Below are 27,309 nucleotides of genomic sequence, written 5' to 3'. Positions count from 1 at the left end.
AAAACCTGACCAAACTACTTGAGCAAAGGCATTACTTTGGGAAACCTTTGTCAAGCTCTGGAACGCCAGCATACATTCAAAAATGTTTGCCTTGTCAACGGGCGGTCTCCTCCTTTCTGGCACGCATATGGTGGAAACATGTTATGTTAGAGGGATTGGTCTTTCAGCTCTTTGCTGGAAGAAACAAAGCAATTTCAATGTGACAGAATCCTGTGTGTTCCCTGCTGATGTTAGGAGGTTATCAATGTTGTTGGCAAAACTCATTTCAGCATTAATGAAACAAATTACAGCAAAGACTTTACAGCAACTTCGGTGTCTTTCCCATTAAGACATATTTGAAACCAAAAATAGAAACGTTAGAAAGTGGAAATATTTTGTGACATTATGGAATTTGAAATTTGTGGAAATACCATAGAAATTCATGACATCTTGAAAGATTGCACCAAATACAATGTTTATGGTGAAATGATAAAATCCCACTGGACAATGGGCTTTTAACCAGAATACAGGCATTAACATTAACAGATAATATAGGACCTCAAAGACCAAGGCTAGATAATCTGTTTAAGATACTGAAAAGTAAAAGTGCTGAAAAAAAGAAGAGTGCTAATGATTCAATCTTATTTCACCGCCTTAAGAAAGTAGAAAAAGGATGTTTGAAAGCAAAAACTTATTTCTTCAGCTCTCATGTCAGCATTTATTTAAATTCAGTACTGCATTACTGGTGATGTTTGTCAGCAGCCTCTTTTTGAGTGTGACAAATGGGTGATTTATCTCCTTGTCTGGGTCATCGGGTGCATTTTGCCATGATTAGGAAATTTAAGGTTTGCAAATAATTTTTGTTGTAGTGAGTCTGCCTGTACCTCACTACACATCTGGGGAAAGTCCAAGAGTTTAGTATTTGATTATCAATGGACTATCACAGGCTGTTCTATGGATGGACGGGGAGGGATTGGGTTTTATTACCACAGTGAGCGTAATCACGAAAATCCAAAAACCAGATGAAAACTGTAAAAAGAAAAACAGCTCGATTTGTCAAAGTCCCAGACTTTCATGTCTGTTTTGGAGACCTCGGTAGGTTTTCTCAATAACACTTGCACTTGTATTAACATGTAAGAACTTAATTAAACAGTGCACATCAAGTTGAGTAGAAAAAAGGATGTTCGAGACAATTTTGTTTATTATTTCTTCACCTCTCTTATGAGCACGATTTATTTTAAGCCAGTGCTGCATTGCTGTGGATGTTTGTCAGTAGCCTCTAATTAGAGTGCAAAAAATTGAGGATGTATCTCCTTGTCTGGGTCATTGGGTACATTTCCCCATATTCGAGGAATTTAAGGTTTGCTGATCATATTTGCTTTGGCGAGTCTGTCTGTACCTAAAAAGCATCCAGGGGAGGACCTACAGACTTTGTTTAGTGACGTGACAATCAGTTGACTGTCACAGACTGTTCTTGAGATGAGCGGGGGATATTGTTTTTTAATACCACACTGACAGTAATCATGGAAATCCAAAAAACAGATCAAAGACTCAGAAACTTTAACCAGAAAAACAGCTCCAAGTGCCAAAGCCCCAGACTTTAAGCTCTCCTTTGCAGACCTCTGTAGGTTTGCTCAGTAATAACTTCCATACCATGGTCTACTTTTAGGTCAGATCCAAAAAACAGCTGAAGAAAAACTCTTTACACAATATGCAAAGATAAGAAAATTATCCAAGCTCCTAATAATAATAAAAATAAAATAATTTAACTTTATTGATCTCACAATGGAGAAATTCACTTCTGCATCTTAACCCATCCCCTTGGGGAGCAGTGGGCTGCCACTGTGCGGCGCCTGGAGAGCAATTGGGGCTAAGGGTCTTGCTCAGGGACCCAGAATGGCAGCTTGTGGGAGTTGAACTCAGAACCTTTGGGACCGAAGCTCTGTGCTCTAACCACTAGGCCACCACTCCCCCTACTCCCCATACTTATCTTAATTTTAAGATAAGTATGTGCCTGATTTAAATACCAAATGTTTTTAACTAAGAACTTATGCAATTAATAGCTCATCTTCTGGACAAATGTTACTGTTTTGATAATAGATGTTAATGAAAGACCTTGACCAAAAATCTGCAAATTTGTTTTCCTCTGTTAGCAGCAGCAAATTTCCAGGTGTTTTAAATATATAATTTCTCCTAAATGATGGTTACAGAAATAGCTTTTAATGACTGAAGTGGGTTTTGTTGGTGATTTTGTATACAAACACCAACAATTGAACTTTGTTGACTTTGTACATCTTGTACAAATTCAGCCCAGATAAAGATGTTGCAACCCAGTCTTGGCTCTAGAAGCTCTCACAAATGTCCAGGAACATTAAGACATCAATAAACCCTTTCACCTGGACGTCTTTCAGCTATCGCCTTTCAACCACCTTGTTTGATCTGAAGACAATGTTATCTTTCTGTATTTTCAACAAAATCGTTCTTTGAGGGCATTTCTTTAACCTGCTGTACATATCTCTGAAAAGGCTTTAAGTTTGCGTAAATAAAGTTTTGCATAATGTTACCTAAAAGTTTGTTCATGTGGTACTCACACTATAGTGGCTTTCTTCCATTCTAAATCAAGTCTCATGAATTTCGTGGTAGTTACTAGTTGGTTTGAGGTGGTTTTTACCAAACACAATGCTGTTGTGTGGTCCTTTACTTTCTATGTTAAACACTTACTTGATCTTTGGCATAACCACGCAGAGCTATTGTCTGATGTGATGGAAAAATAAAAAAACTAAAGGACTTTTTTTTCTTTTTTAACAGTTTTTTCTTCATTTATTTTTTGTACGCCCCTGCTTTTTTACTATTTTAAATATGTTTAACACATTAAAAGCTATTGTAACACTTTGTGGACCAAACATGATCTTCGGGGTAAATAGCCACCTATGTCAAATAAGAAAGCAGTTTCCAAAATAACATAAAAATCACTAGATTAGACTAGGTTTTTGAGACTGCAGAATATTGCTTAGGTCTTTGAACCGTTCTGACCAGCTCTCTTGAGTGTTGTCAGGTCCCAAATTAGGTCATCTGGAGTAGCACCTTTCATAAAACTCTTGTAGACAACATCTAGGCACCCGCTGCGTGCCTCCAAGGGAGGTATTCACAGAGCAGAGTTTGCAAATAGATGAGAAAAGAGCTTGAAGGACGGCACTGCTGTCACTCATGCTGGCTTTATTATTTATTTATTTATTTTTCCTTTGGAGATGTGTGTTTTTTTTTTTTAAATAGAGTCCTGTCTGGCAATGTGGCAATAAGAATTGTTGTCTTAATGCCATAAAGAGCCCAACAGATTTTATTCTCACAAGTGGAGCATTATAACTTTCGCCATTTATATATGTAAATAGTTTTATTATGTTTTATGTAAGGAATAATTCATGTTATGTGGACACTACATTGAAAAAGTTGAAGAGGGGAGAAAATAAAAAGGAAAAAAAAGGAGAAAAGGTAAAAGAAAGTGGAGGCAGAAGAGAGAGATTGACACAACTTCATCAGTCTGCTGCATCACCTGCAAAGAGAGATGTAAAAAGAACAGCACAACCAACTGATATAGAACTACGGATACAATACAGCAACACCTTGATACCATCACTGAAGTATAATACATACAGTATTATACAGTGTATACAATGTATACAGTATTAATCAATACGAAATGTATAAAGTGGTAGCTGCAGATTGGTTAGTATGTAAGCAACCGGATCTAAGCACCTGTAGGTGTTTGTGAGAGTGCGCTTGTGTGTGTAAGGTTTATCCATAAGGGAAAATGCTCAACAGTGGTTGTGAAGAGCCAAACTCCCATCACATGATCAGAAATGAAGAGGCTGTTTACACAAGACGTGGACCATGTCCAAGAAGCAAGAGAAGAATTTCCAGTTGCTTTTCATCCATCCATCCATTTATCCAAAACGTCTATTCTCTCCCCCTTGGCCAAGATTGGATCACAGAGGTTCACAAAAGAGACACAGACAGTTCTGTCCCATCTCCACTCCTTAAAACTAAACAAGAAAAACTTAACGTAAGTCGTTAAGCTCGACCAGAACAGAACAAATAACATTCAGAGCAACCAATTAGTAACAGGAGCTGTACAGAAAGTAGAACATGAGAAAATATTTTGTGTAATTATTATTACAACTGTACTTTTGTCCTCCTGCCAGCTCCTTGCTGTCTAATGTGGTGGACACCAACCTACACAAATCATTATCCAAAGCTGGAAACCCACTCAACCATATAATAAATTAGTTTTGGAATTTAATGAACTACACCATCCATGTTGACACAGACCTTCCTGGTGGGGGATAACCAAACAAGTAAACATCATCTCTGTCCTAGTTCTTCCTGTCTTTGTTGTTCATTGGCATTGTATGCATCCGTTGTCTGAAGAGGAAGTTTGTGGGAAGTTCAAACAAAGGAAAGTCTGTGAGGATAAACTGTATCAGCAAAAGTCACAGTTCATTTTAAAAGTGTGAAATATGTTGATTAAAGTGGATTTCCAATAGCATCTCATTGGGAAGTTAAATTGTATGAATGGAAATTTGTTGGAAATGGAAAATACCCTCACATATTTTTTTTTTTAGTTTTTGACACACTTAAATTATTATGTTCATCAAACAGACATTAACATTAGACAAAAATAACCTGAGTAAATTCAAAAATCCGAATTACTACCTGACATGTAGATTCAAGAAATCACAAATAGAACTTGACTGAAAACATAAAGTAGGCTAAAAAATCTCTAACATCAATACACCCCAGTCTGATCTAAAGACATTTTAGAATAGATAAGAAGCAAAGTCTTTGAAATCAATATGTCAGGAAAAGACAATAATACGATTTTGGGACTGCATCAACCCCAGTGAAAACCATTATTCACAAATGAGTACCATATTGAACAGTGGTGAACCTTCCCAGGATTGGCTAGTCCACCAAAATTACTTTAAGAGCACGTCAACATCTCATCTTGCAATATTTGCATCCATGGGAGAGTTTCATGGCCAAAACTACTACTGAACAAAAGGTTCCATCAAACTTCAAGCCATCACCTGTCATGAGATGTGTATCGCCAAAAGCAAAAATAAGAACAAGACCATGGTAACAACCAACTAAAATCAGCTTGTAGGTTGGTTGGTATCCAGTTTACCCCGCTGGCATTTTAACGTTGAGTGACTGTTGAATCAACATCAGGTAGTTATGTTGGATAACTTTTGAAGTTTGTTTCAGTTATGCAAATCTAATCAACATTGAAATAGCAACATCATTTTCTGCGTAAAAAATAAGGTTGAGTAGACATAAAACTCAAAAATGGTTGAAATTTAAATGCTGAATCCATGGTGAGTTAACACCATTTCAAGTGTTTGCTGTTCAACGTTGTGTGGACGTTGAATAATGTTTTTAGTTAAAATAACATTGTTTCAACGACATTTAAACGTTTAATGCCCAGCTGGGCAGATACAAATGAGGAGCTTTATGTTTTTACTGAAAACTCACGACACAACTGCCCTACTACATTGAAAGGAGTCAGCTGAGGTGGTTTGTCTGATCATGCTGGCTACTGGATGCTTCCTTTGGACACATGGATGGCTGGACAGATGATAGGTGGATGCTTCGTAAAAGGTGTATACAACAGTATTGTATTTAGGTTTTTGTTGAAGCAAGTGAAAAATGGGGAGAACAAAGTCTGGTGAGATGAGGCCAGTGCTGAACTCTTTGGATGTCATTGTGTGTTTGTGGGAGGAATGGTTCTGCACATCACTCATAAAACATCCTTAAAACATTGAAGTTTGTAGGCGGTGTAGATAGTCTTATATCATATGGCACTGGGAGACCTTAGAATAAGAAAGGGAGGATAAATGGAGAAATTAATGTAAGAAAGACAAAAGTCCCAAACACAGAGCTGAGACAACTCTTGATAGCTTTTTCAGAGAATGAAAAACAGTAAAACTGCTAGAATCACTTAGTCAGTCATCTGATGGGTATCTACATAAAAAACTTGGGAGAGAACTGACACGTAGTTTGGAAGAATGAGTCATAAATTGCATCAGAGCAAGGCTAGTCTTGCTCTGATGCAAGTGTCTAGCAAGTGACTAGAAGTTATTATTACTAGGGGTATCACAATACCAGTTATTTCCAGACTGAGTACAAGTACGAGTACTTCAGTTTAGATACTTGCCGATTCCAAGTACCGATACTAATTAATAAATTGGTTCTTATAGATCACTAATAACTTAACAATATCACGGACCATTGAAAATTACTGACCATCAAAGGCGATGAATTCCGTTAGAGCTTCAGTCATCTTCTCTCCTTCTTTTTCTTTTGGAGGGTCAGCAAACAACTTCTTGGTGTATGACATAACTACATGGTATAGGGTGGTATCTCACCTTTGAGTTGCATTGTAGCCCAGCCCAGCAGGAAAATTGGTATCGGGTCAGAGTATCAGGTTGGTTTTACAAGTACGAGTATGAGTATTTGACGCTTGTATCGGGCCCGACACCGATACCAGTACTCGTATCCAAACACCATTAATTATTACCAAAAAGGCTTTCCAAAAATTATTTAGAAATTTCAGTAAATATATCTAATCTTTATTTCCTGTGTCATTTACATTTTTTCAGCTCATAACCTCATTCTGGAATAATTTGATATGATTTTGTTTTATGTGTGGATTATTTGGTATTTCAATTTTATGTCAATTGATCCATTATAAATATTTAAACTGAAAAAAAAAAACAGCTTCAATACTGATTTTACCCACTGTATGTAACATGCTGCTCTTACAGAACAGAGCCAAATTAAAGCAGGAAGTCCAAGTAAAAGAAAAGGATTTATTTTAATAAAACAAAACAAAGCCGCTCTCTGCAAAGCCGGATGTTTGCAGGAACACTCCGACCACGGCTGACAATGAAAACAAGACCTGACATGACAAACCTCACAATGCAAACTAGAACTAGATCTAACTGGAAACACATTAAGCCTGGAACAACACACCCTGAGGAGGTGGGAGACTGACTCAGAGTGCATTTCATAATCATTTCCAAAGCCACACTTTCAAAATTGTTTTTTACTCTTGAAAACTGCTCATAAACCTTTCACTTTTTATTTAATGTGACAAACTAAAAGAAAACATTACATAATTGTGAGATAGAAAGAAAAAAAATTATGATTTTCTCATTTTTTCCATGACTAGAATAAAACCATGGCAAGCATTTGTATTCACGCCCCTTTACTCTGATGCCCCTACATAAAATCCAGTTGAACCAACAACCTTCAGACGTCACCCACTGAATAATAGAGTTCAACTAGAGCGTACCTCCTTTTTAGAGTGTAACCCTAATCTTAGCATACATCAAGTTGTTTTGTGATGAGGGCTGGGTTATAAAACTATATCACAAACGTTGAACATCTAATTTTGCACTGTTTAATCCATCATTTGAAAATAGAGTTAGTATAGTATGAAACCCACCAAAATATGGCTGTCAGTTTGCACTGACAGACTGGACTTCAAAGAAGCAGCCGCAAAATCCATGGTAACTCTGGATGAACTTTAGTTGGGATAAAAAAACATCTATGGTTTAAAAAAAAAAAAAAAAAGCATTAGAAGTCTGCTTTAAAGCTAGGGTCGGCGCTACAATGAACGCCTAACACCGAAGTTAACATACATTAACGCTAGACGTGAGTGTGCGCAGCCAGCAAGCGGAAACTAACAAGAAACGTGCACGCACACTGCCGTCAGGTGAGCACATCAGAATGATCGGCATGTTGGACAACCACTAGATACAATGATACCCTCAGAACTTGAGGGACAGAGGTGAATGAGAGCAGGACCAAAACTCTGACCACTCATTGCTCTTCAGTGCGAAGAGCAATGATTGGTCAGAGTTTTTACTGGCCTGCAACTCCCACAGAGATAGATTTTTTAACCTCCTTTTTCTGAATACGTAATGTATTGACTACTTTCAGGTTGAAAGGACGATTTTACCCAGTATAAAAACAAATTTTTCTGAACAGCATTACCAACTATAGCTTTAAAAGTTGCCACAACCTATGTGGGGTTTATAGCATACTTGTGGAAGAAGGTTTTTTTCAGGCTATGTGTAGGACGGAAAGTAACATTTCATGTCACCGTGAAAGACATCAGCAGGGCTTTATGTTGATCTGTGGCATAAAATATAAAGTCTTAAATGTGTATGACAAAACAAAAGGGTGTAAGGGGTGGCATTTTTTCCATAAACAACTGATTGTCTACCACTTGTGAAGAACAAGGTGTATGTACATTAATGCCTTCATCTGAGGTTATATAATCATAGATCATGATGGAAGTTTGGACCTATCAGAGCTTGTTTTACAGCATCGTCTGAGCCAATCTACATCATCTAGAAGCAAGATGATTCCTCACCTTTATGTCTGAGCACCAAACAGGGAATAATTTCTCTTTCATCTAATCTGCTGAGAGCAAAAGAAGAAAGGAAAAAAAAATCCTCCAGCATACAGTTGTATACATTTTTTTTTCTTGTTTATCTTTTCCAGGGACATTAGTATATTGTTTCAGCGTGCAGGCATGTTAGCTATAATAATGTAATCCCCCCTTATACAATGCTGAAAAGCTTTGATCACAACCAGACAATCCTGTGATCGCAGAACATTGGTCTAATAACCAAAACTAGAACAGTCACCAGCCATTTTATTAGGTGCACTTGGTGGACCCTGCTTTGCACTCACATACAGGTTATACAATGCTCAGACATGCAAGCATCAGTGACAATGAATGTTCTGTTCCCAAAGGACACCTTGTAGACGGGAAAAGCTGGGACCAAACTGTCCAAACTGCAGATGGCCGCAGATCAAAAACTTTTACAAACATTTCTCCATTGCAATCCTGTTAGGAGGATGCCCAGAAAATTGGATGTGAATGGTTAGGAACATGCAGACCCTCTGCTCTGAGTTCTTTTTTCTTTCTTCTGTTGTTCGCACAAAGTGGACAAAGGAAGGAAATCAGTGGTTTGATCCAGTAATTCTGGACGCCTCTGAGGGAGGAGAGAAAGGAGGAGACTGGAGATCTGCGCCGAATCTGACGTCAGGATCTTTCTGCAAAGATAAGCCGCGGGGCTCAACGTTAACTACAGAGTCCATCCTTCCCAGGGAGGTGCTGGGGTGTCAGAGAGATTCTGGAGCAAAGTCTGGCGCAGATCCGACACTATGAGGGCAGCAGATCAGAGCCGCGGTGTCCAGCCTCTCCACTGAACCGTCAAACAGAGAAAATGGGAAGTGCGAGCGAAGACCTGCTCGTCACACTTCAGATCCTGCCCGGCTTCTTCTCCAACTGTCTCTTTCTGGCTCTGTACGACTCCGTGGTGCTGGTGAAGCGCGTCGTGGCGCTGCTGAGCCGGTCGCGCTCCGCCGGCTGCGGAGAGTGGCGCCGCATGCTGACCTCCGAGGGGCTGCGCTCCATCTGGAACAGCTTCCTGCTTGACGCACACAAACAGGTAACCCTCCTGAGCCGCGTCCCGGCCGCTCTCTGCGGCGCTCCACGCTGCAGAAGTTGTTGCAGCCTCCGGGTTTGTTGCAGGGACGCAGTTGCGCAGCGCAAACGTCAGGCTCCCTAAGATTTAACGTTTTTTTTTTAATAAAAAAAATAAAATAAAAAATGCTATTTATAGAATTACGAGCCAGGCTGATCAGAGTATGAAATATAGTTTTATCTCTTAGTTTATCTAGTATAATCCGAACGGTCTAAGATTATGTTTAAGTCTGGTTTTAATAGTGTTTGCGAGTCCAGCGTTACAGTCTGATAGGGCATTACCTTTAGCCTCATTCCCCCATTCCCTCTGTGCAGAGAATTGTTTGCTATATTCATCTTCTGCTGCAATCTACAAATGTGAGTTCAGTTGTATGTTGTGAAAATTCACTCTGATCTGCTCACTCTTTTATTGAGCGTTGAATTCCCCCCCCCCATTCAACTTTATTCACTCACTCTGTCATGTTGCTGACCTGTTGGCAATTAACCTCATTATTTGTGCCATGTCTCACTGCCTTTATTGTTTCCTCCTTTTTGTGGCTTTTCTTCTAAAGGAACCAAAGAGCGAAGTTTCAGCGTTTGGCATGTCGCCTTTGTACTAATTTCACCAATGCTAGCATTGACAGGGCCGTGCAAAAGTATGTTAGGATCTACCCACAGCTCGCAGACTTTCTTAGAGTTTTAGCATCCCATCAACAAAAGATATACAGTCCTTTTTAATAAAGAATGAGGTTAATTTGTCAGATTAAAACTACCTTATGAAAATAATAACCTTTAAACAGGTATTAAACATCCTTTTTCCTACCAGATTACACCTCGCTTACGTTTCCTCAGCATCCCAACAGCATTAAGCTGCCATCACTATGTTTCATTCTGGAGATGGCGTATTCAGTATGATGCACTGTATTAACATTTCGCTCACTCATTGCACTTTGCATGTTGGCCAGAGAGTTCAGTCTTGATCTCGTCAGACCAGATCACCTTCTTGTACATATTTGTGGTGTCCCTGACATGGGATGTTGCCAACTTCCAAACAATATATTGAATGGCTTTCTTGAAGGGGTGGCTTTTTTTTTTGTGGCACTATTTCATAAAGACCAGATTCACAGAGTGCATGATTTATAGTTGTCTGCTGAGCTGTGCATTTGTGCAGCTCCTCCAGTATTACAGTGGCTCTCAATGGGAGCTTCTTTGATTAATGGCAAGGCAGATTTGTTTGTCTAGCACATTTCAGTACAAGGACAACGCAAAGTGCTTTACTCGATTAAAACGTGGGAAAATTAAAAACAGAATAAAAGCATGTTAGAATAAAATGTAGAAAATTTGAAACAAAATATAAAACATGCTCTCCTTTTCCTGGCCTGCAGTCATGTCTTGGTAGGATTGCAGTTTTGCCATGCTCTTCTTTTTTAGATTTTTAGATATGAACAGAACAAAGCTCAGGGATATAGCTTGGGTCCTTGGGCTATTTCTTTTTTTTATAACCTAACACTCCCTTTTAAATGTCTACACACCTTTATCTCTGACCTATCTGATGTGTCCCTTTATTTTTCTGTCTCTGTTTATCGGTCAAAACTCGCTGTGTTCTTCACAGGAGAGCTGCATTCATACCGAGACTAAATTACACACAGGTTGACTCTGTGTACTAACTAGATTAATCCCAAAGCAGATTCCTTGCACTGGTGTTTATCTAGGGGTCTCAGAGTAAAAGGAGCAGTATTAAAGTACATACCATATTTTTGAGAGTTTGCTTGTAAACTCTAAAAAGCATTCTTGCACAAATGTCCTTTGCACAATCATTTTTGCACATACAAATGGTTTTTAAAAATACTCACCTGTACACTGTGATCGCACACTGTCTCTTTCTCCTGCATTGTTTACATTTCAATTGTTTACTTTTAAATCACTGCTGCACTTTATCCTGTAATTTACTGTAATTTACTGCAATTTTCAATCTGTATGCAAACGAAATTTCGTTTTGTACGCACTCTGTGCATACAAAATGACAAATAAGGTTGTCTAAGTCTAAGTCTAAACTAATTCAAAATCATGTATCCAATTATGTGCTACCTGTGCAAAAAGAAGCTACATGTGTAATAAAATCCATTGAAGTTCATAGGTGCAGCATGGCAAAATCTCTACAATGATGTGTTTATGCAACAACTTTAGCTAGCTTGCAATAGTTTTACAATCATAATATACTGTAAAAAGCTGTCTATATCAGACCTATAATACACTTCACATCTGTGTTCAATTTATTCTGGCCTGTATTTAAATGAGACTATCGCCTGCACAGAATGTTATGTTGAAGGAGAACCCCGTGAATCCTTAGGACCTGATGTGATGCGTTAAGAGCATTCTGGTCTCCACGTGAGGCCATTGTAATACATCATTTATTTTAGGACACTTTTAAAGAGACTGGAGCTATAAAGACAACATCATTTGTCTTCAATACTGTTTGGATTCTTTCTGGAACCATTAAAAATGATTTGACTTCCTTTTCATTTGTTCTAAGGCCTCTTTCGATCACTCCTCCCCTGAAGTTTTTAACAGACCCCGCAACATGAAACTATCGTCTTAATGACAATAGTTTTGAGCTCTTAATTATCCCAGTGAATTCAGGTAGTTTCAAGCTGGATAAATTCTATAACCCACGCGTAACATATATTTTGCAGGTGTTAGGTATGCGCTTGTGTGAAGCCTTTCCAGTTACTCCTCTAACACCACTGAGCCCATTTAGCTTATGGCAGTTCCAGCTCATGGAACGCCACATCTGGAATTTTATTGTAAACACAAGTGTTTAACCTTTTTTTTATTATTTAGAGCAGCCAGCTTTAGCACATCCTTCTTTGTGAACCAGGGCAGTCCGCGTGTACATTCCTTAGAGAATTTGGTTTTTCTGGTTTTATAAGTATATGCGGTGTTTCGCGGCAGTGAGCTGGGTCGGCTACGCTCCTTTTGTTTTGTTCACGGACATCTAGCAGTGGCACCAGCAAAGCCCAACACCCTCACGGCATTTTTGCAGTGGAAACTGCGGGTCAAGCGCAATCCATTCGCTTTTCTCTACGTGCCGCAAACATCCAGCTGCTGCACTGCAGGTTCTCACATCTGGACACATCAAATCAACGTCATAGTTTCCACTCGTCTAATTTCTATCCCTTCTGTTTGCAGCAGTTCTTGTTCTCCTCTCAGCTTCCCTAAATTGTGGTTTATTTGCACAGGTTTCCCCGCAAAGGTCTGTTTAATCCATTCTCAAAAAAGTTCCATAGTGCAGCTTTGTTCCCCCTTTCCTGGATTGACTGACGGTTATTGAGTGTTAAATACCTTCATAAAACATGCAGGAAGACAGTCCAACCACCCATTCTCTTCATCCAGTCTGAGATCAGGTCATCATGGTTAAAGGTCCGGTAATCGCACCCAGACATCCCCAAAGACATTTTCCAGCTCATTGGGGGTGAATCCCAAAGAATCCCCCAATCACAAAGGAAATATAGTTCCTCAAGTAAGATCTGGGTCTGCCCTTCGGTCTCCACCCCGTGAGACATACCTGGACCACCTTAGCTGGTTCCATTAGAGGAGCATAAGCTCTACTACAAGCACGTTCTGAAGGATGGAGTTCCCGACATTGTCTCTCAAGCCGAAGTTCCCAACTCCGGGCTTTAAGACGTGCCGTCCAGTTTTTTTTTTTTTTTTTTTTTTTTTTTAAATTGCTGGATGACCTCTTTTGCTTTTTATCAAGTTCTGCAGAGGCCTTTGAACGAAGCATTTATTTGTTTCATATGTGTTGAACTAAGAAAAAATCTAACACATGCAGCGCTCCAGCAATTGAAAACTGATTCTACATTCGACATCAATTTTAAAGCCGAGCTCAGCCACCCTACAGAGGAACCTCATTTCAGCTGCTTGTATGCAGGATCTTGTTATTACAGTCATGATCCACGTCTGTTGACCATAGCTGAGCACCAAAAGCACTCCAGAAATGCCCCTTTCATGTCAGCGTCTTCTTTACAAGAGACCAGATCAGTTAACCCATTATTGTAGATAAACCTTTGGTTCCTCAGTCCATGCCTCGAGAAACATGACTGCAAACTCTGAAACCCTTAAAGGTCTACCTTCAGGTCTTAAATCTAAAAATACAATGACAAAGCTGATACTACCATGAGCTGACATCCCACATAAAAAAAACAAATTAACATTAAAAGTGATTTGACTCAAGTGTTTTGCTCTACTTAGGTGTATTGTGAGTATTTTCTTCACCCCACACTGTTCATGACAGAGAAAATCAGTTAATCGGTCTAGTTTTTGACCAATCCATGTACCAGTTTCTCCATACCATTCAAAGAGATTGTGTTTTCTAGTTTTGCCTAAAAGTATTACAGGATATTATAGGTATGTGATATCCAGTTTGACTGACAACATTCTCTATGCCTTGAGAAACATTAAAGGGTATTTAATGCATTCGATGTCTTTGTCCATAATTTTTAGTAAAATTGCTGAGGTTTTATAGATGCTAAGATAAATGTCATCATATTGACATGTAAATTCATACTGTGTTGCCAAATTGTGATTAGCTAATATATAGAAAGCATAAAACCATGTGAGCTCCATAACCACTGAGATAAAGAAACTTTAATCTGTGAGACAAATAAGATCTAAACCAGCTCCCCAACAAGATGCTCAAAACGCTGCAGCAAAACGGCGTAACTCTAATACAGACATCTGATCACACAGAAGAGGACTGACGTCTATAAAAAAAATAAATGTTAGTGTTTGTACCTCCTCAGGTGAAACTTGGCTGTGAGGCCCCGAACTCCAAGGTGGTGAAGGTTCCTGATGGACCCCGGTGGAGCAGCACTGTGGTCCCGTGTGGCTCGAGGATCCAGACTGGGGGTGAATGTCGCCTTCTGGATTTCGAGTCTTCGGATCGCCCTCTGGTTGTGAACTTTGGCTCGGCCACCTGACCCCCATTCATCAGCCACCTGCCTGCCTTCCGGCAGCTCGTGGAGGATTTCAGTGACGTGGCCGATTTCCTGCTGGTCTACATCGACGAGGCCCACCCGTCTGACGGCTGGGTGGCCCCTCAGATGGGGGCCTGCTCTTTCAGCTTCCGGAAGCACCAGAACCTCGAGGAGAGGATAGGAGCCGCGCGCAAGCTCATCGAGCACTTTTCCCTACCGCCGCAGTGCCAGCTGGTGGCCGACTGCATGGATAACAATGCCAACGTCGCTTACGGGGTGGCAAACGAACGGGTGTGCATCGTGCACCAAAGGAAGATCGCCTACCTGGGAGGGAAGGGACCGTTTTTCTACAGCCTGAAGGACGTGAGGCAGTGGCTGGAGCTGAGTTACGGCAGACGATAGTAGATGAGCTCTGAATGACAGCACAGAGGACTCGTAAAAAAAAAAAAAAAAAAGCACAAAGCCTCATGACTTTGTATGAAGTAAAACTAACAGGTCTGTCACGAAGATGTCAGCCATCGGGCTCTAAACAACTGTATCCTGGATCTGCGTCGCACTTTCTTTGTTTTCATACACACCGAGTGTGTTTCGTCTGCCTTTGTAACTGTTTTTGCTGCTGAAAAAAATCATGTCTTCAGAAGAAAAATCCTAACGTCCCAAGTTGAAAATATGTAAAAAGAAGATTTTGTGATTATTTTTAGAAGAATTTTATATTTTTTACATCTTGGTAAGATGTCATTTGCACTATTCCAACAACGCAACTTTTCTCTACACCTTTTCCTTCCTGGTATTTCTGACAGGAAGGAAAGCATTGTTCTCCACCTTTCATGATTTAATATAAACTCAAAATAGATTTAATGTGGCAGAAGCGTGACTCTAAATGACTGTTCCTCTTTGTTCCCATAGTTTTTTTTTTTTCTTTCTTTCGAACAATGACTGCATGTTGAGGATATTATCTCACTTGTAAGCGAAATCTAGCTTAAGGCTCCAAGGATCTGTCTTCACAGATTTTTTTTTCAGTTCATCTGTATTTTATTTCCGAGCCCCGCTACTTTAAAAACACCTCAGGGATTCAGGATGACAATTGCGTGCTCTGGTCCACGTGGCCTTTAGTCAAACACAAAGCCCCGTTTGAGTCTTATCAGATCATTAAATTTATCCTCCAGCTGACGTAGATTAAAAAAAAACATAGCTTTCTCGTTTCTTAAACTGTTGCCCAGATATCATGTGAATTTCCGACAGAAACTTTGCCTTTTTCATTAACATTTACGAGCACTTCCAGCTCTCTCGTGGTTCGATTTTTGGTGCTTTGGAGAGATTTACAGCAGTTTTAAACTCCCACTTTTCACAGGATGACTTATGTAGAAATCACAGGGAGCTCGGCTTTCTGAAAGACCTCAAATCTGATTCAAACAACATACTTGGACTTCACTAGATTTAGAGGACTACCTTCAAACAGCTTGTTTCAAATGGCACTTTTGGTGCTTGTGGTGAAAGCTTGACTTGGTAGTCACAGGTTTCTTCCACATTTTTCATAAACTTTTTCAAGTCCTTTATCTTCTGAACAGATTCGGAAACTAATTTAGCTGAATTTAGGGCTAAGCGATGTAATGTGTAGTTTAAATCACTTTAATAAGGTAGATCCAACTTACTGCTCCGTAGCATTTGGTCTGAGGTAATCAGGTTCCTGCTGCTTGACAAGCACTTTCATCTTTTACCCCACTAAACACTGAATGAAGACACTGCAAATATCAGTCAACAAGTTGGCGGTCCTTTCAGGGTCTTGGTGAGGTCTTCAGGGGAGCATGATGAATCCAGTTGGCTCCATTTAGAGCAGAGCAGAGCACGATAAGTCATGGAGGGTTTTGAGGATGCATGAAAAGTCATAAGCGAAGTTTTACGGTTTATCATCATGCTGGCAAATTAGTAGCTTGGATTTTCTTCCAGGTAAAGCACAAAATGCTCAGCGTTTTATTGATGAAGATTAAATACATTTATAGTTTGACATAAGCTCTTTAAAACAGCTTGACATGAGTATTTCTTTATATGCAAGTAGCACTTTTAATCCTCATCATTGACTGAATAAAACAGCTATTTACTAGATTATAGGCGTGGCTTTGTGAAAGGCAGCTTTAGCCTGAATGCATGTCATTAAAAAAAAACTTTTACAAACATATTTAAAGATGATTTGTGATTAAATCCAAATAAATCGTCCAAATTTCCTTTGATCAACAGGTCGAGTTTGTAAAAAAAAAAAACAACAACATGACTTTTTGTCCTGTTCATTGAAGGAATAGTACATTAAGAACTCCTCTTCTAAATGTGCCGAAAACAGCAGGTACTTTAACTTGCTCTTTTTGAGCTTAATAAAAATCAGGACAGTTCTCAATGTTTTCTTTGACAAATAAATAGGTCTAATCTCGTTATTCCATTATTCTAAATGGGGTTTTGCACTACAATCTCTATCAAATATATTTTTTTGTGTCTTATAGTCCTCAGGAAAAAATAAATAAAAAAATCAGCAAGTGAGACCTCAAGGAAAACCAGAAATTGGTATCAACAAGAAAAACCTGATCAGTCCATCTTTAATCCCATATGAAGATCACCGTTTCTCCTAACATACTCCTCAACGTGCAAGTGACCAAACTGCACTGCTATAATATTTATGCAACTTGAGGCGTGACTAACTGTGTACATTCAGCTGATTTACATCAACAGGCACGATCTCTGCTGCCACAGAGGAAACACAATGGCAGTACACTGACCTCAGATCAGGGATCTGTTACACATTCTTGAACAAAAGGCACCTAAAAATTCTTGAGGAAACAAGGGGAAAAAAGAAAAGAGAAGAAGTCCAGATGCCTTCTGTTTCAGCACGTTTGCACTAAAGAAGTCACGTGACAAGAGGTTGAAAGCCACATTAAATCTATTTTTGGTTGCAGATAAAGATTTATCAAGCCATGTAAAATATGTTCTGTTTCTTGCCGAGAAACGTGATTGAGCTGCTGCTTTAAAAGTCTGAGATTGAGCTGATATTTTAACCAGTTCATTTTTAAGGATGGCCGCAGTTTACCAGGAGCAACCGTGCATACATTTGCAAACTGCACTTGTTTAGGTGTGTGAGATGGAACAGTTGGCTCAGACTGAAAAAAGTACATCAAACTCTACTTTTCTAAACCCCCGTGTTCATCCGTAAGACTTCAATGCTCACTCTAAGTGATTGAGATGTTTTATGCTTCAGGATCATACATGCTGCCAAAATAATCATAGCAAAAAAAAACAAAAAAAAAAAAAACTTTTGCACTAACCTGTCTGCCAACAATCCACAACGCATCAGTGCATATTTTTGGGAAAAAAAAAAAAAAAAAAACATGCCAGCAGCTCCTAACCTACATGGAAACTGACTCGTTAACAGGTGCAAAGCATTGTAAATCAGCCTGCTAGATTACAGTTAGACGCATATATTGATGCAACTTATACATGTTACCTTCATAGACCAGTTTGTTGTTTTGCAGGATATCTTTAAGGGTATCTCTGACCGGATTGCTGCAGATGTTTTAGTCAGGTGAGAGTGAATTGTATTCCATGCAGAGAGGCTTTTAGCAACAACAATGTGCTTCCTGAGTTCTGAAAGTTTGAGCTCCACAAGTTCAGTCAAGGATGCAGTAAAAAAAAAAAAAAAGAAAAAAGAAAGCTGCAAGCGTCCAGGCCAGAATTCACAAATCTGTACATAAATACGCATTTCATGTATTCTCTACATGTTGAGGTGGGTGGATGGACGTCAGAAGAAGTGAGGGAATATGAAAGGAAACCAGACAGAATTTTTTTTTTCCTCTGGACAGATGGATTGCTCTGCCCAAAGTGATTATGGTGTGCAAATGAAAACCTTTGACGAAAGAGTCCGTGGCTCAGTCTCTGGTTGGATAGTAGACAACACCGTGTCATCATGATGCAGGTTGATGGCATCTGTTTTCACTGTCAGTCTCAAAGTTCTGTCCCGTGTCGCAGCCTCATGCGGACACCTCTGGTTTTTAATGTTTGTTTAGCGTGACGCTTATTTTTATATGTACAATGGGGGAAACACCACTGGTGTAAAATAAAGGTGAATGTTTGACTTTGAAACTTTCGTGCCTGATCTTTGAGTCATTTTGTCAGTTATATCAAACCATTACTGAGGCCTGTGAACGACAATGACAGTGATTGCTGTCCTCACAGTAGGGCACTGATGTTTGGTAGTGGGTTTTCAGATGCTGTATATCATCTAAATATCTATTTTCTCATATGAACAATAAAAAAAAGAGCAGAATGAAACATACAGATTGTTGTTTCAGTGCTGCTTTTTCCACTTTGCAATGTTCCTTTTACTTCTCCTGCAGGCAGTTCAAGCCATTATGTTGGAAGTTTCTGTGTGTTATAGGCGTTACTTTGTCCCATTTCGCCCACAAACACATCTAAAAGTGTCGTCATCCCATTTGTGGTTTAGAAATTCTCCAACATTTTCTGCCGTGGAGAGGCCGTGACTGAAGGCAGGCCAGTCCTGCAGCCCGTCCATCTTCCTCAGCCACGCCTTTAGAAGGTTTGCAGAATGTGGTTCTTCCAATTTCACCGACAGTCCTGGAGAAACTTTGGTCTCAAGACAGCAGCACATGTTTCTAGAAACCTCTGCTGGACATTTCTCCTTTAATGCTGACGTCACAGGACTTGGATTTGGGACTTGCTGTGGAAAACAGGTTGGACTGGATGCCATTTTTCTTCCTTGCTCCATTTCTTTCAACAAAGATCAGAAATTATTGGAAAATACCGAGTGATGGTCCATCCTAGAGTATCGTTTCTGGATGGAGTGGTATTGGAATGGTCAGAGATTGCAGCCTTCCAGTTTGAGACTTGTATTTTTGCACAAAATATCTGGATTATATATTAAGTATAATAATATTCAGTGTTCTTTTTTCCATTTTGTATTTGCTACTTTTAAAGCAAAGTACATCATCTTGACTTTTTATAAAGTCCAATGTTTAACTTCGAAAATTATCCGTTTGAGTGACCAGTTTAGACAAATAAAATAGATGGACAGTAAAATCTTTAGGAGAATAAATGTGGAAAGGCACCCCTCCAACTCCTCTCACAACTATTGTTCTCCCATCTAACTCTAAGCCTCTACTTTTCCAGTCTTTCCCCATTCTGCTCCCTAAAGCTGTCATCCGATATTTGTGATAACGAATCCAGGTTACTACAGCCTTCCCTGGACAGTGTTTGAAAAAGAAGCTTTTGTTGCAGATTCTGGGCAATCACACCCAGTGTTTACGAGAAACCGGCTGTCTCCTTATCCCTGAGAAGCACACAGAGTCCAGCCAGACTCCCAGCAGTGCTGGAAGGGAGACAGGGGAGAGAAGCGCTGCAAAGAAAAGACACAAATTAGCAACTCAGGGCCAACAGAGAGGAAAACACGCAAAACTGAGTTCATTCGTGATCGCTGTATGGAGAAATCTGAACATTTGCATTGTGATAATTTAGTTAATACCAAATAATTTAAATTTTAAGTGGTTTTGGTTGTTTCGTTGGTTTGGGATTTTTTCCAACTTTATTTTTTACTGTAATTGTTAAATATTTGGGGATTACTTTCAATTTTTCTAGAGTACAATTAAAGAAACGGGAGGTAATTATCATTGCTATCATTCTAACTAGAGTTAAGAAACAAATCTTTTTTGGCACCGTTAACACCATTAACCTAAAAAAATCCTGATACAATAAATAGCTCAAAATTCACTTAAAAATATAACTTTTTTATGCTTTTGACTAAATATTTCATTACATTATAAATATATATCTTATTGATACTGCTATGTAATTATATACAAAAACGTTATATTGAAAATTTGGGGGAAAAAAGGTAATACTTGTTTATTAAAAACTTTTAGTCATCTATTGTTGTGCTGTAAATTAACTTTAATGTAAAATAAATCTAAAAGTAGAGTATAATACCCCGTTTACACTACCCTTTTTTAACCGTACCGAGACCGGTCCGAGCTCGGTAACCGAGATAACTATTGAGTGTAAATGGAAAGCAAACTGAACTGAACCGAGCCAGACACAACCGGACCGCGCTAAATCTAGACAGGTTCCATGGGTGGGCTCGGCCTGGTTTTTCAGCGGCCTGGTTCTCAGATAACAAAGAGCGCATCTCGTCAAACATTCATAAAAAGTACTTGCTTATCTACCGTGCCACACGGTTTCCAGTGATGATTCTGCATAATAAGGGAGACTTAAATAAAACCGAATAATAAATAATAAAATAATAAAATGTGAACAGCTGATGGAAGCAACAGTTAACAAGCCTCCGTAATAATGAAATTTCAGACTTTCATAAAAATACTAGCTTCCTTACTGACGATTCTGCTCAGCAGTGTGATGAACCTCAGCGTCTGTCGTTGTTTCCTGCGTCTGTAAATCCTTATTAGACGTTTGTTTGTCTTATCCACTTCCCCAAACTTTACTATGTCAAGTAAATTCACCAAAAGTTGCCGTCTTCGCCCGACTGTCCGCAAACAACGAAATATAACAAAACATAACTTCCTGATTGATACAGGTGCCGCCATTTTTATTTGCTTGATTTCCTCCTTCCATCCTAGAGAGCAGTAGTACCACAGATCGTCACTAGGAGGCGAGGAAACCAAGGAACCACGATAGCGTGATATGTAAACGGTCGTCAGAACCAAGCTTGGCTTGGTTAACTTATCCAAGCTCGGACCGAGCTCGGCATGGATAGGTTTAACAAGGCTAGTCTAAATGGGGCTAAAGAGCGCATGAGCAGACCGCGTCATCTCCTTACAGTCAGCTGACTTCCCGCGGGTTTTCCGGCGTGTCTGGCTTCACATCCCGTTTCACACTCCATTCCAGTAGTTGGCGGTAATGCCCCTCCGGAAGTTGCTTGCCAACCACAATAAAACAATAGAAGAAGAAGACTTGTAAACAACAATCGAAACCTCCTCCACGCTACATTTTACAGAATGGCTTCAAAAGAGCGTGGCGCGACCTGGGATGACGCCGAGACTGAGGCTGTTATCACGATTTGGGCGGAGGACGCTATCCAGGCGATGCTGGAGGGCGCTAAACACAATCACAGAGTTTTCCAAAAAATTTCGGACGAAATGAAGGCGAGGGGATACGTCCGAGACCCGAAACAGTGCCGAGAGAAGATTAAAAAACTTAGGACACAATACAAGAAGGTTCTGGACCACAACAACAGATCAGGGAGCGGAAAAAAAACGTGGAAATTCTATAGTGCCATGGATGAAGTGTTAAGCGTCCGTGCATCGTCCAGGACTCCAGTGCTTTTGAAGACCTCTACTCTGAACTCCGCAGCAACGAGTAAGTTCCCGAAAATCATTATTTTTTTTATTCTGAAGATCTACTAATCTACTAACAAATGTCTGCTGTAGGCCTATAATAATATAAAACATGGCAAATAAATACTAGCTGGCTTATCATGAGTAGGCTAGTCAAAAACTTATTTCTCAAAATCCACACTAGTAATATTTGAAAACTAAAAAGAGGTCAATAGGGCTCGGGATCCGCGTTGCATTATGGGATGTGGCGGCCATATTGACAGCAACGCAACGTTAAAATACCTCTGACATAACGTTGTTGAACGAAGAGACGTAGAAGTAGAGTTGAGAAAGAATAGATAGAAAAAATATGTTAAAATCCCGAAAATGATCTGAAATTTACCGGGACACACTAAATAGAGAAATCAGGGACCGGTATGTTGACAAAATCAGCATTATTATGGAGCGCCGACGACCACTTGTTGCCACTGTTTTGCATATCGGACGTCTTCGGCTACCTTGTTTGCGATGTGAGCGCCTATACTTCATAAAAGTTCCAAAGCTATAAGTCCTTGGAGTCTCATGTGCAGTTCATGAATGGATGGGTTCAGGAGCTGCAGATCATAAAGCCAGCAAACAGTGGGAACACAGTAACTCACACAAAGGTAAGCTGTGTTCAGACGGGCTCTGGCACCTGCTAACCGTTAGTGCTAACAACCACTCACGCATGTAATGTACTTTTAACTAGCTGCCATGTGTTTCAAAGGTGTAGTTAGTAACATTAACTGCCAGCCCTCCCTAAACCCTCCGGGTTTCTCACGTATTTGAGCCTTTTCCCGCTGCCGTTTTATTATTTATGTGCATGTATGTGGTGTCACGGCTGAAGGAAAGAAACTGTAGGCTATTAAATAAAACCGTGCATCTTTAACTTACCAGAATGAAAATGCAGGGAACACACTCTCATAGACATCGGGATACTGTGGAAAGTTATGATCGGTAGTCTTAAAGCCGCGATCCAAGCGAGCCGACAACTCCATTGCGCTTGCTGTCTCTCCCGTGGTTGCGCCTCCAGGCAGGAAAGCGGTGGAAAGTTAACCCGTTTTCTATGTTTTTCCCATGGCGATCATGTGTTGCGCTGTTACAGCCCACAACACAGCAACGGTTTACCATGGTTGAAATGAAGTTACGGTAAAATTAATCAAATTAAAACACGGCTGAGAGAGGGAGTACAGTATGCGGTAGTCATAGGCAGTAGTCTGAGTAGCGGGGGCGGGGCCGCGGAGGCTTTCAATATGGCGGCCACACAAAGTAATACGTCATGACGACCAAGCCCTATACTCTGCACCTGTACTTTTTCATTAATTTTTTTTTTCATTTTCAATTTTAGAGGACGATGATGCAACATCTGACAATGAGGAGCAGTATGAGAACCAGTACAGCACACAGGATGGTAAGTAGGCTCTACACCAGTTCTACATTTATGCTTCAACAACTTTTTTTTTTACAGTGTCATTATTAAAATGCCAAATATGCTGCCATTATAAAATGTGTAAAATGTAATCTTTATATTATTTTTCTCTATCAAATTTAAGCATTCATCATATTATAATTCTTATAATACGGCATTAAAGGAAGTAGCTCCACTTGTAAATTAATTAAATTTAAAGAGTGAGCATGTATTTCAAATTAAATATTTGTCAATTGTCTTTGCTCTTTTTTTATTGCAGAGATGGATGATGAACAATCTTTGAATGGGTCGATAGCTAGTTTTTTTTCTGAGGAGCCAGGAGGAAGCCGCATTGCTGAAGTTCCTGCTGCTGAGGCTCCTGAAGTAAATATTAGACCTGAGAAGAAGATCATAATAGTAAAAGCCCTGGATTCAATAATAAAGGAATTCGTAAAAGCTCAAAGACGTTCTGATGACCCCTGGATGGCAGCATTCAAAGAACAGCAGGAGTCAGTCCAACGCCACCAACAACATCAGCTAAACATGATACGAGAAATAGAAAGAAACCGACTTCAGGTAAAAATGCATTTCTTTAATTAATCAAAATTTGTAATATAAATATATTTGACATGGACGTAAATGGATGTGCTTTTTATTTTTGACAGGCTGAAGAGAGAATGAGAAAACAAGAACAGGAACATGAGATGAGACTGATGCAGATGATGGTCCAACTGATGTCGCAGCAACCAGCACAATTACAGCCTCTGAATCCTGCGTCCCCTTCATCTTCTTTCCCCAACTTTTCTAATTATGGACCATATGAGTAATTGCAAAATATGTTACTCAAGGTTTAGAAATTATTTACAATACATAAAATGTTTCATACAAAAATTGTTTGTTTTCTTTACTGACTTTTTCAAATTATACGCCACACCAGTAATTGCAAAAATACATATGAAACTCAACTGTAAGAAACTATTTACAATACATAAAATATTTCAGTCAATGTAAGGCTAATTTTGATTTGCAAAGTAACGTCAGAGAGCATTTCTTATATTGTGGGCATTGTTAATAACAGGATTATTATCTCCATCGACCAAATTGTTACTAGGTGGATGATTTGCCTCATTGGCCCACTGATCAAGGAAATCCTCTCCTTGGGTCTCACAGATATTGAATGAATGAATGAAACCTTTATTGTCATTGTCACAAGAACAACGAAATTTAAAAAAGTGCCATCGATCCGTGCATATGTTTAAAAAAATTTTTTTAATAAATAAATCTCTGTCCCACAATTTACACACAATATAAGAAATAAATAACAAATAACTGATAAAAACAACTAATAAATTAAAAATAGCACATTCTCACACACATCCATGATAATTGTGTAGGGTACAGCAGGCGGCTATGACATTCAGAACATTTATACTATACTGGATCGTATAACTGGGGGTATCAATTTCTGTTTGAAGATGGGGGAACACACCATTTTCCCCAAACTGTATAGATGGGAGTTAACTAAAACACGAGCATCATGAGTACTTCCTGGCCATCCAATACAGAGATCTCTAAACAAATACCTGCTGTCTATAAGTGCTTGCATATTAATACTATACCAGCCCTTTCTATTAAAATAATCAACTCGGCTCTCCTTTGGGGCAACAATGGGTATGTGTGAGCCATCAATGGCACCTATGCAAGTAGGGTATCCCCATTCTTCTTTAAATTACTCCGTAATATTTGTAGCCTCTATATCAGTGGGTAGCTTCACAAACTGTGGTGTCAGATTATAACATATTGCCTCACAAACATCCTTGACAAAGATGCACAGTGAGGCTCTTGGACATTCCAAAAAGGTGAGCAATGGTCCGATAATCTGATGTGATTCCGAGAAACCACAATTCAGCACCAACTTTCTGCTCCACGGGGATAGGCTGTCACATCCTGGTTTCTGCCTTGGAGATATAAGGCCTGAGCGACTCACAAAGCCATTGGAAGGTTCTGTAGCTCATTCTGAAAAAATGAAATATCACAATATTAATGTTACAGTTATTATACGCAGTTCTTTGTACATTTTTCACCGTATTAATTTGGCAATCAATCAAAACAAATAATGCTGTCATTAATTTAATTGCTTTTCGGGAAAAAAATGGGCCTATCAGTTGAAGTATTAATAACTTAAACAAAACAATAGCCTATCGTATAAAAATTGAAGAAAATCAGCAATTTTTTCTGTAATTATTACCTGAAGTTTTCGATTCATTGCTGAGGGTTTGCTCCGCTCTCATCCAAACAGTTCTGTAAGCGCAACAAAAATAAGGGAGACTTAAATAAAACCGGATAATAAATAATAAAACATGAACAGCTGATTGAAGCAAGCCGACTCTCTCAACTAAATTCACCAAAGGTTGCCTTCTTCATAGACATCATATACGTAGACTCGGCGTTGGGCGCAGGTTCGCACGTCAACGTCACCGTCATATTGTATGTGGCAGAAAAAAGTTAAGTTCTGTTGTAGTGAACGTGGATCAGAGAAGATGCCTCATTCCTGTGCTGCATGGAAATGTATTCGGGCTGATTTCACTACTTGTATCTGCCTTCTAAAAACTAGGCTGCACCATGTTGCAAAACTGGACACACTAAAGCTGTAGAGTGGCAAAACTATATATATATATATATATATATATATATATATATATATATATATATATATATATATATATATATATTTTTTTTTTTTTTTTTTTTGTGTATATGTGTATGTGTTATAAATATCAGGGTTAATTTGTTAAATCTAAAGACTGTGGTCTTCATTATTTCATAAAACCGTGTCACATGTGAAACTTTAGGAACATACTTTTTGGAGGAGTATTAAAGAGGTAAAATTACTAATATGAGAAAAAAAAAGACCTAGGACAATAAAGTAATAAAAAACAAAACACAAAAGTGGTAATGTTATGAGAAAAACCTCATACTATGAGAATTAAGAGGGAACATTTCCAGAATAGTCACAGGTTTGCAGAATTATTTCACTCCTGGAGTAATAGGGCCAGGTTAGATTATTTTAATTATTTTTATTCTTTAAGAGAATAAATTCAGGAGAATGAAGCTAAAGGGATACAAAAATAAACTTGTAATATTACAAAAATGAAAATATTACGAATACAAAGTATATTCTGAGATTAAAGTCCCTCTGATACTGTTTAAGTGACTGAGTAACTGTAGATTTGCCACATTTAACATGGCGGACGCTCTGACGCATCGCAGCTTAGGCAGAACCCGCCCAACGACGCGTCTACGTATATGTCTATGGCCTTCTTCGCCTGACTCTCCGCAAACAACGAAATATCACAATAATAATCAAGCATAAGTTCCTGAATGTTACGGGTGCCGTCATTCTGATTTGCTTGAGTCCCTCCTTCAATTCTAGAGAGCAGTAGTACCGTAGATCGTCACTAAGCGGCGAGGAACCGAGATAGCGTGATGTGTAAATAGTCGTCAGAACCAAGCTCGGCATGGTTAACTGATCCAAGCTCGGACTGAGCTTGGCACGGATCGATTTAACATGGGTAGTGTAAATGGGGCTTATATGTGTACTTTCGAGCCCTATAATTCAGTTTTATTTCCCAAATTTTGTTGCCTAGCCAAATGAGTTGGCTCATTTATATTTTTTTTCTAAATACAACATAGTCAACACATACCTTTACCAAAAACATCTTTTTAATGGGGTGTTAATAAAAAAAAAAAAAATCCAACAGAAAGTTTACATAAATTTAATTAGTTTAATTTAATTTAATGGTCTTTGTGAAGTTTTTAAACAAATACTAAATGAGCCATAAGTAAGATATTTACGGCAAAATCCGCCTAAATCATTCTCATTTGTCACCTGGGATGAACATAACATTCCCTACAGGCAATTGGTCCTCTCCATCAACAATATCTTTATGTCAAATTTTTTTCCTTTCAAACCTAGAGGTAGGCCTACGGTCCGGAAATACTTCAGTTCTTAGTTCCTTAGCCAATCATATGAGAGTTCCCAGAGTT

General features: G+C 39.0%; 2 protein-coding genes across 2 annotated transcripts; both read left to right on the top strand.

The window, feature by feature from the left end:
* The first annotated feature begins 9,139 nt into the window (after positions 1-9,139).
* dio2 (iodothyronine deiodinase 2) lies at positions 9,140-18,615 on the top strand. The gene is given in 2 exon segments (NM_001309956.1): positions 9,140-9,503; positions 14,320-18,615. Coding segments are annotated over 2 exon segments (801 nt in total). The 5' UTR covers positions 9,140-9,278; the 3' UTR covers positions 14,896-18,615.
* A 2,735-nt stretch (positions 18,616-21,350) lies between these two features.
* Positions 21,351-24,158, top strand: LOC105917770 (trihelix transcription factor GT-3a). The gene is made up of 4 exons (XM_021310116.2): positions 21,351-21,858; positions 23,203-23,265; positions 23,543-23,838; positions 23,928-24,158. Exons 1-4 carry the CDS (start codon positions 21,498-21,500, stop codon positions 24,087-24,089), a joined length of 882 nt encoding a protein of 293 aa, XP_021165791.2. The 5' UTR covers positions 21,351-21,497; the 3' UTR covers positions 24,090-24,158.
* The last annotated feature ends 3,151 nt before the right edge of the window (positions 24,159-27,309 follow it).

Source organism: Fundulus heteroclitus, chromosome 19, assembly GCF_011125445.2.
Source record: "Fundulus heteroclitus isolate FHET01 chromosome 19, MU-UCD_Fhet_4.1, whole genome shotgun sequence".
Taxonomy (NCBI): Eukaryota; Metazoa; Chordata; class Actinopteri; order Cyprinodontiformes; family Fundulidae; genus Fundulus; species Fundulus heteroclitus.
This window is presented reverse-complemented; position numbering and strand designations above follow the sequence as displayed.

Coding starts and splice junctions, on each gene's coding strand:
- LOC105917770 (XM_021310116.2), top strand. CDS start 21,498: ATGGCTTCAAAAGAGCGTGGCGCGACCTGGGATGACGCCGAGACTGAG. Junction 21,859..23,202: donor TCTGAACTCCGCAGCAACGA/GTAAGTTCCCGA, acceptor TTTCAATTTTAG/AGGACGATGATGCAACATCT. Junction 23,839..23,927: donor TAGAAAGAAACCGACTTCAG/GTAAAAATGCAT, acceptor TATTTTTGACAG/GCTGAAGAGAGAATGAGAAA.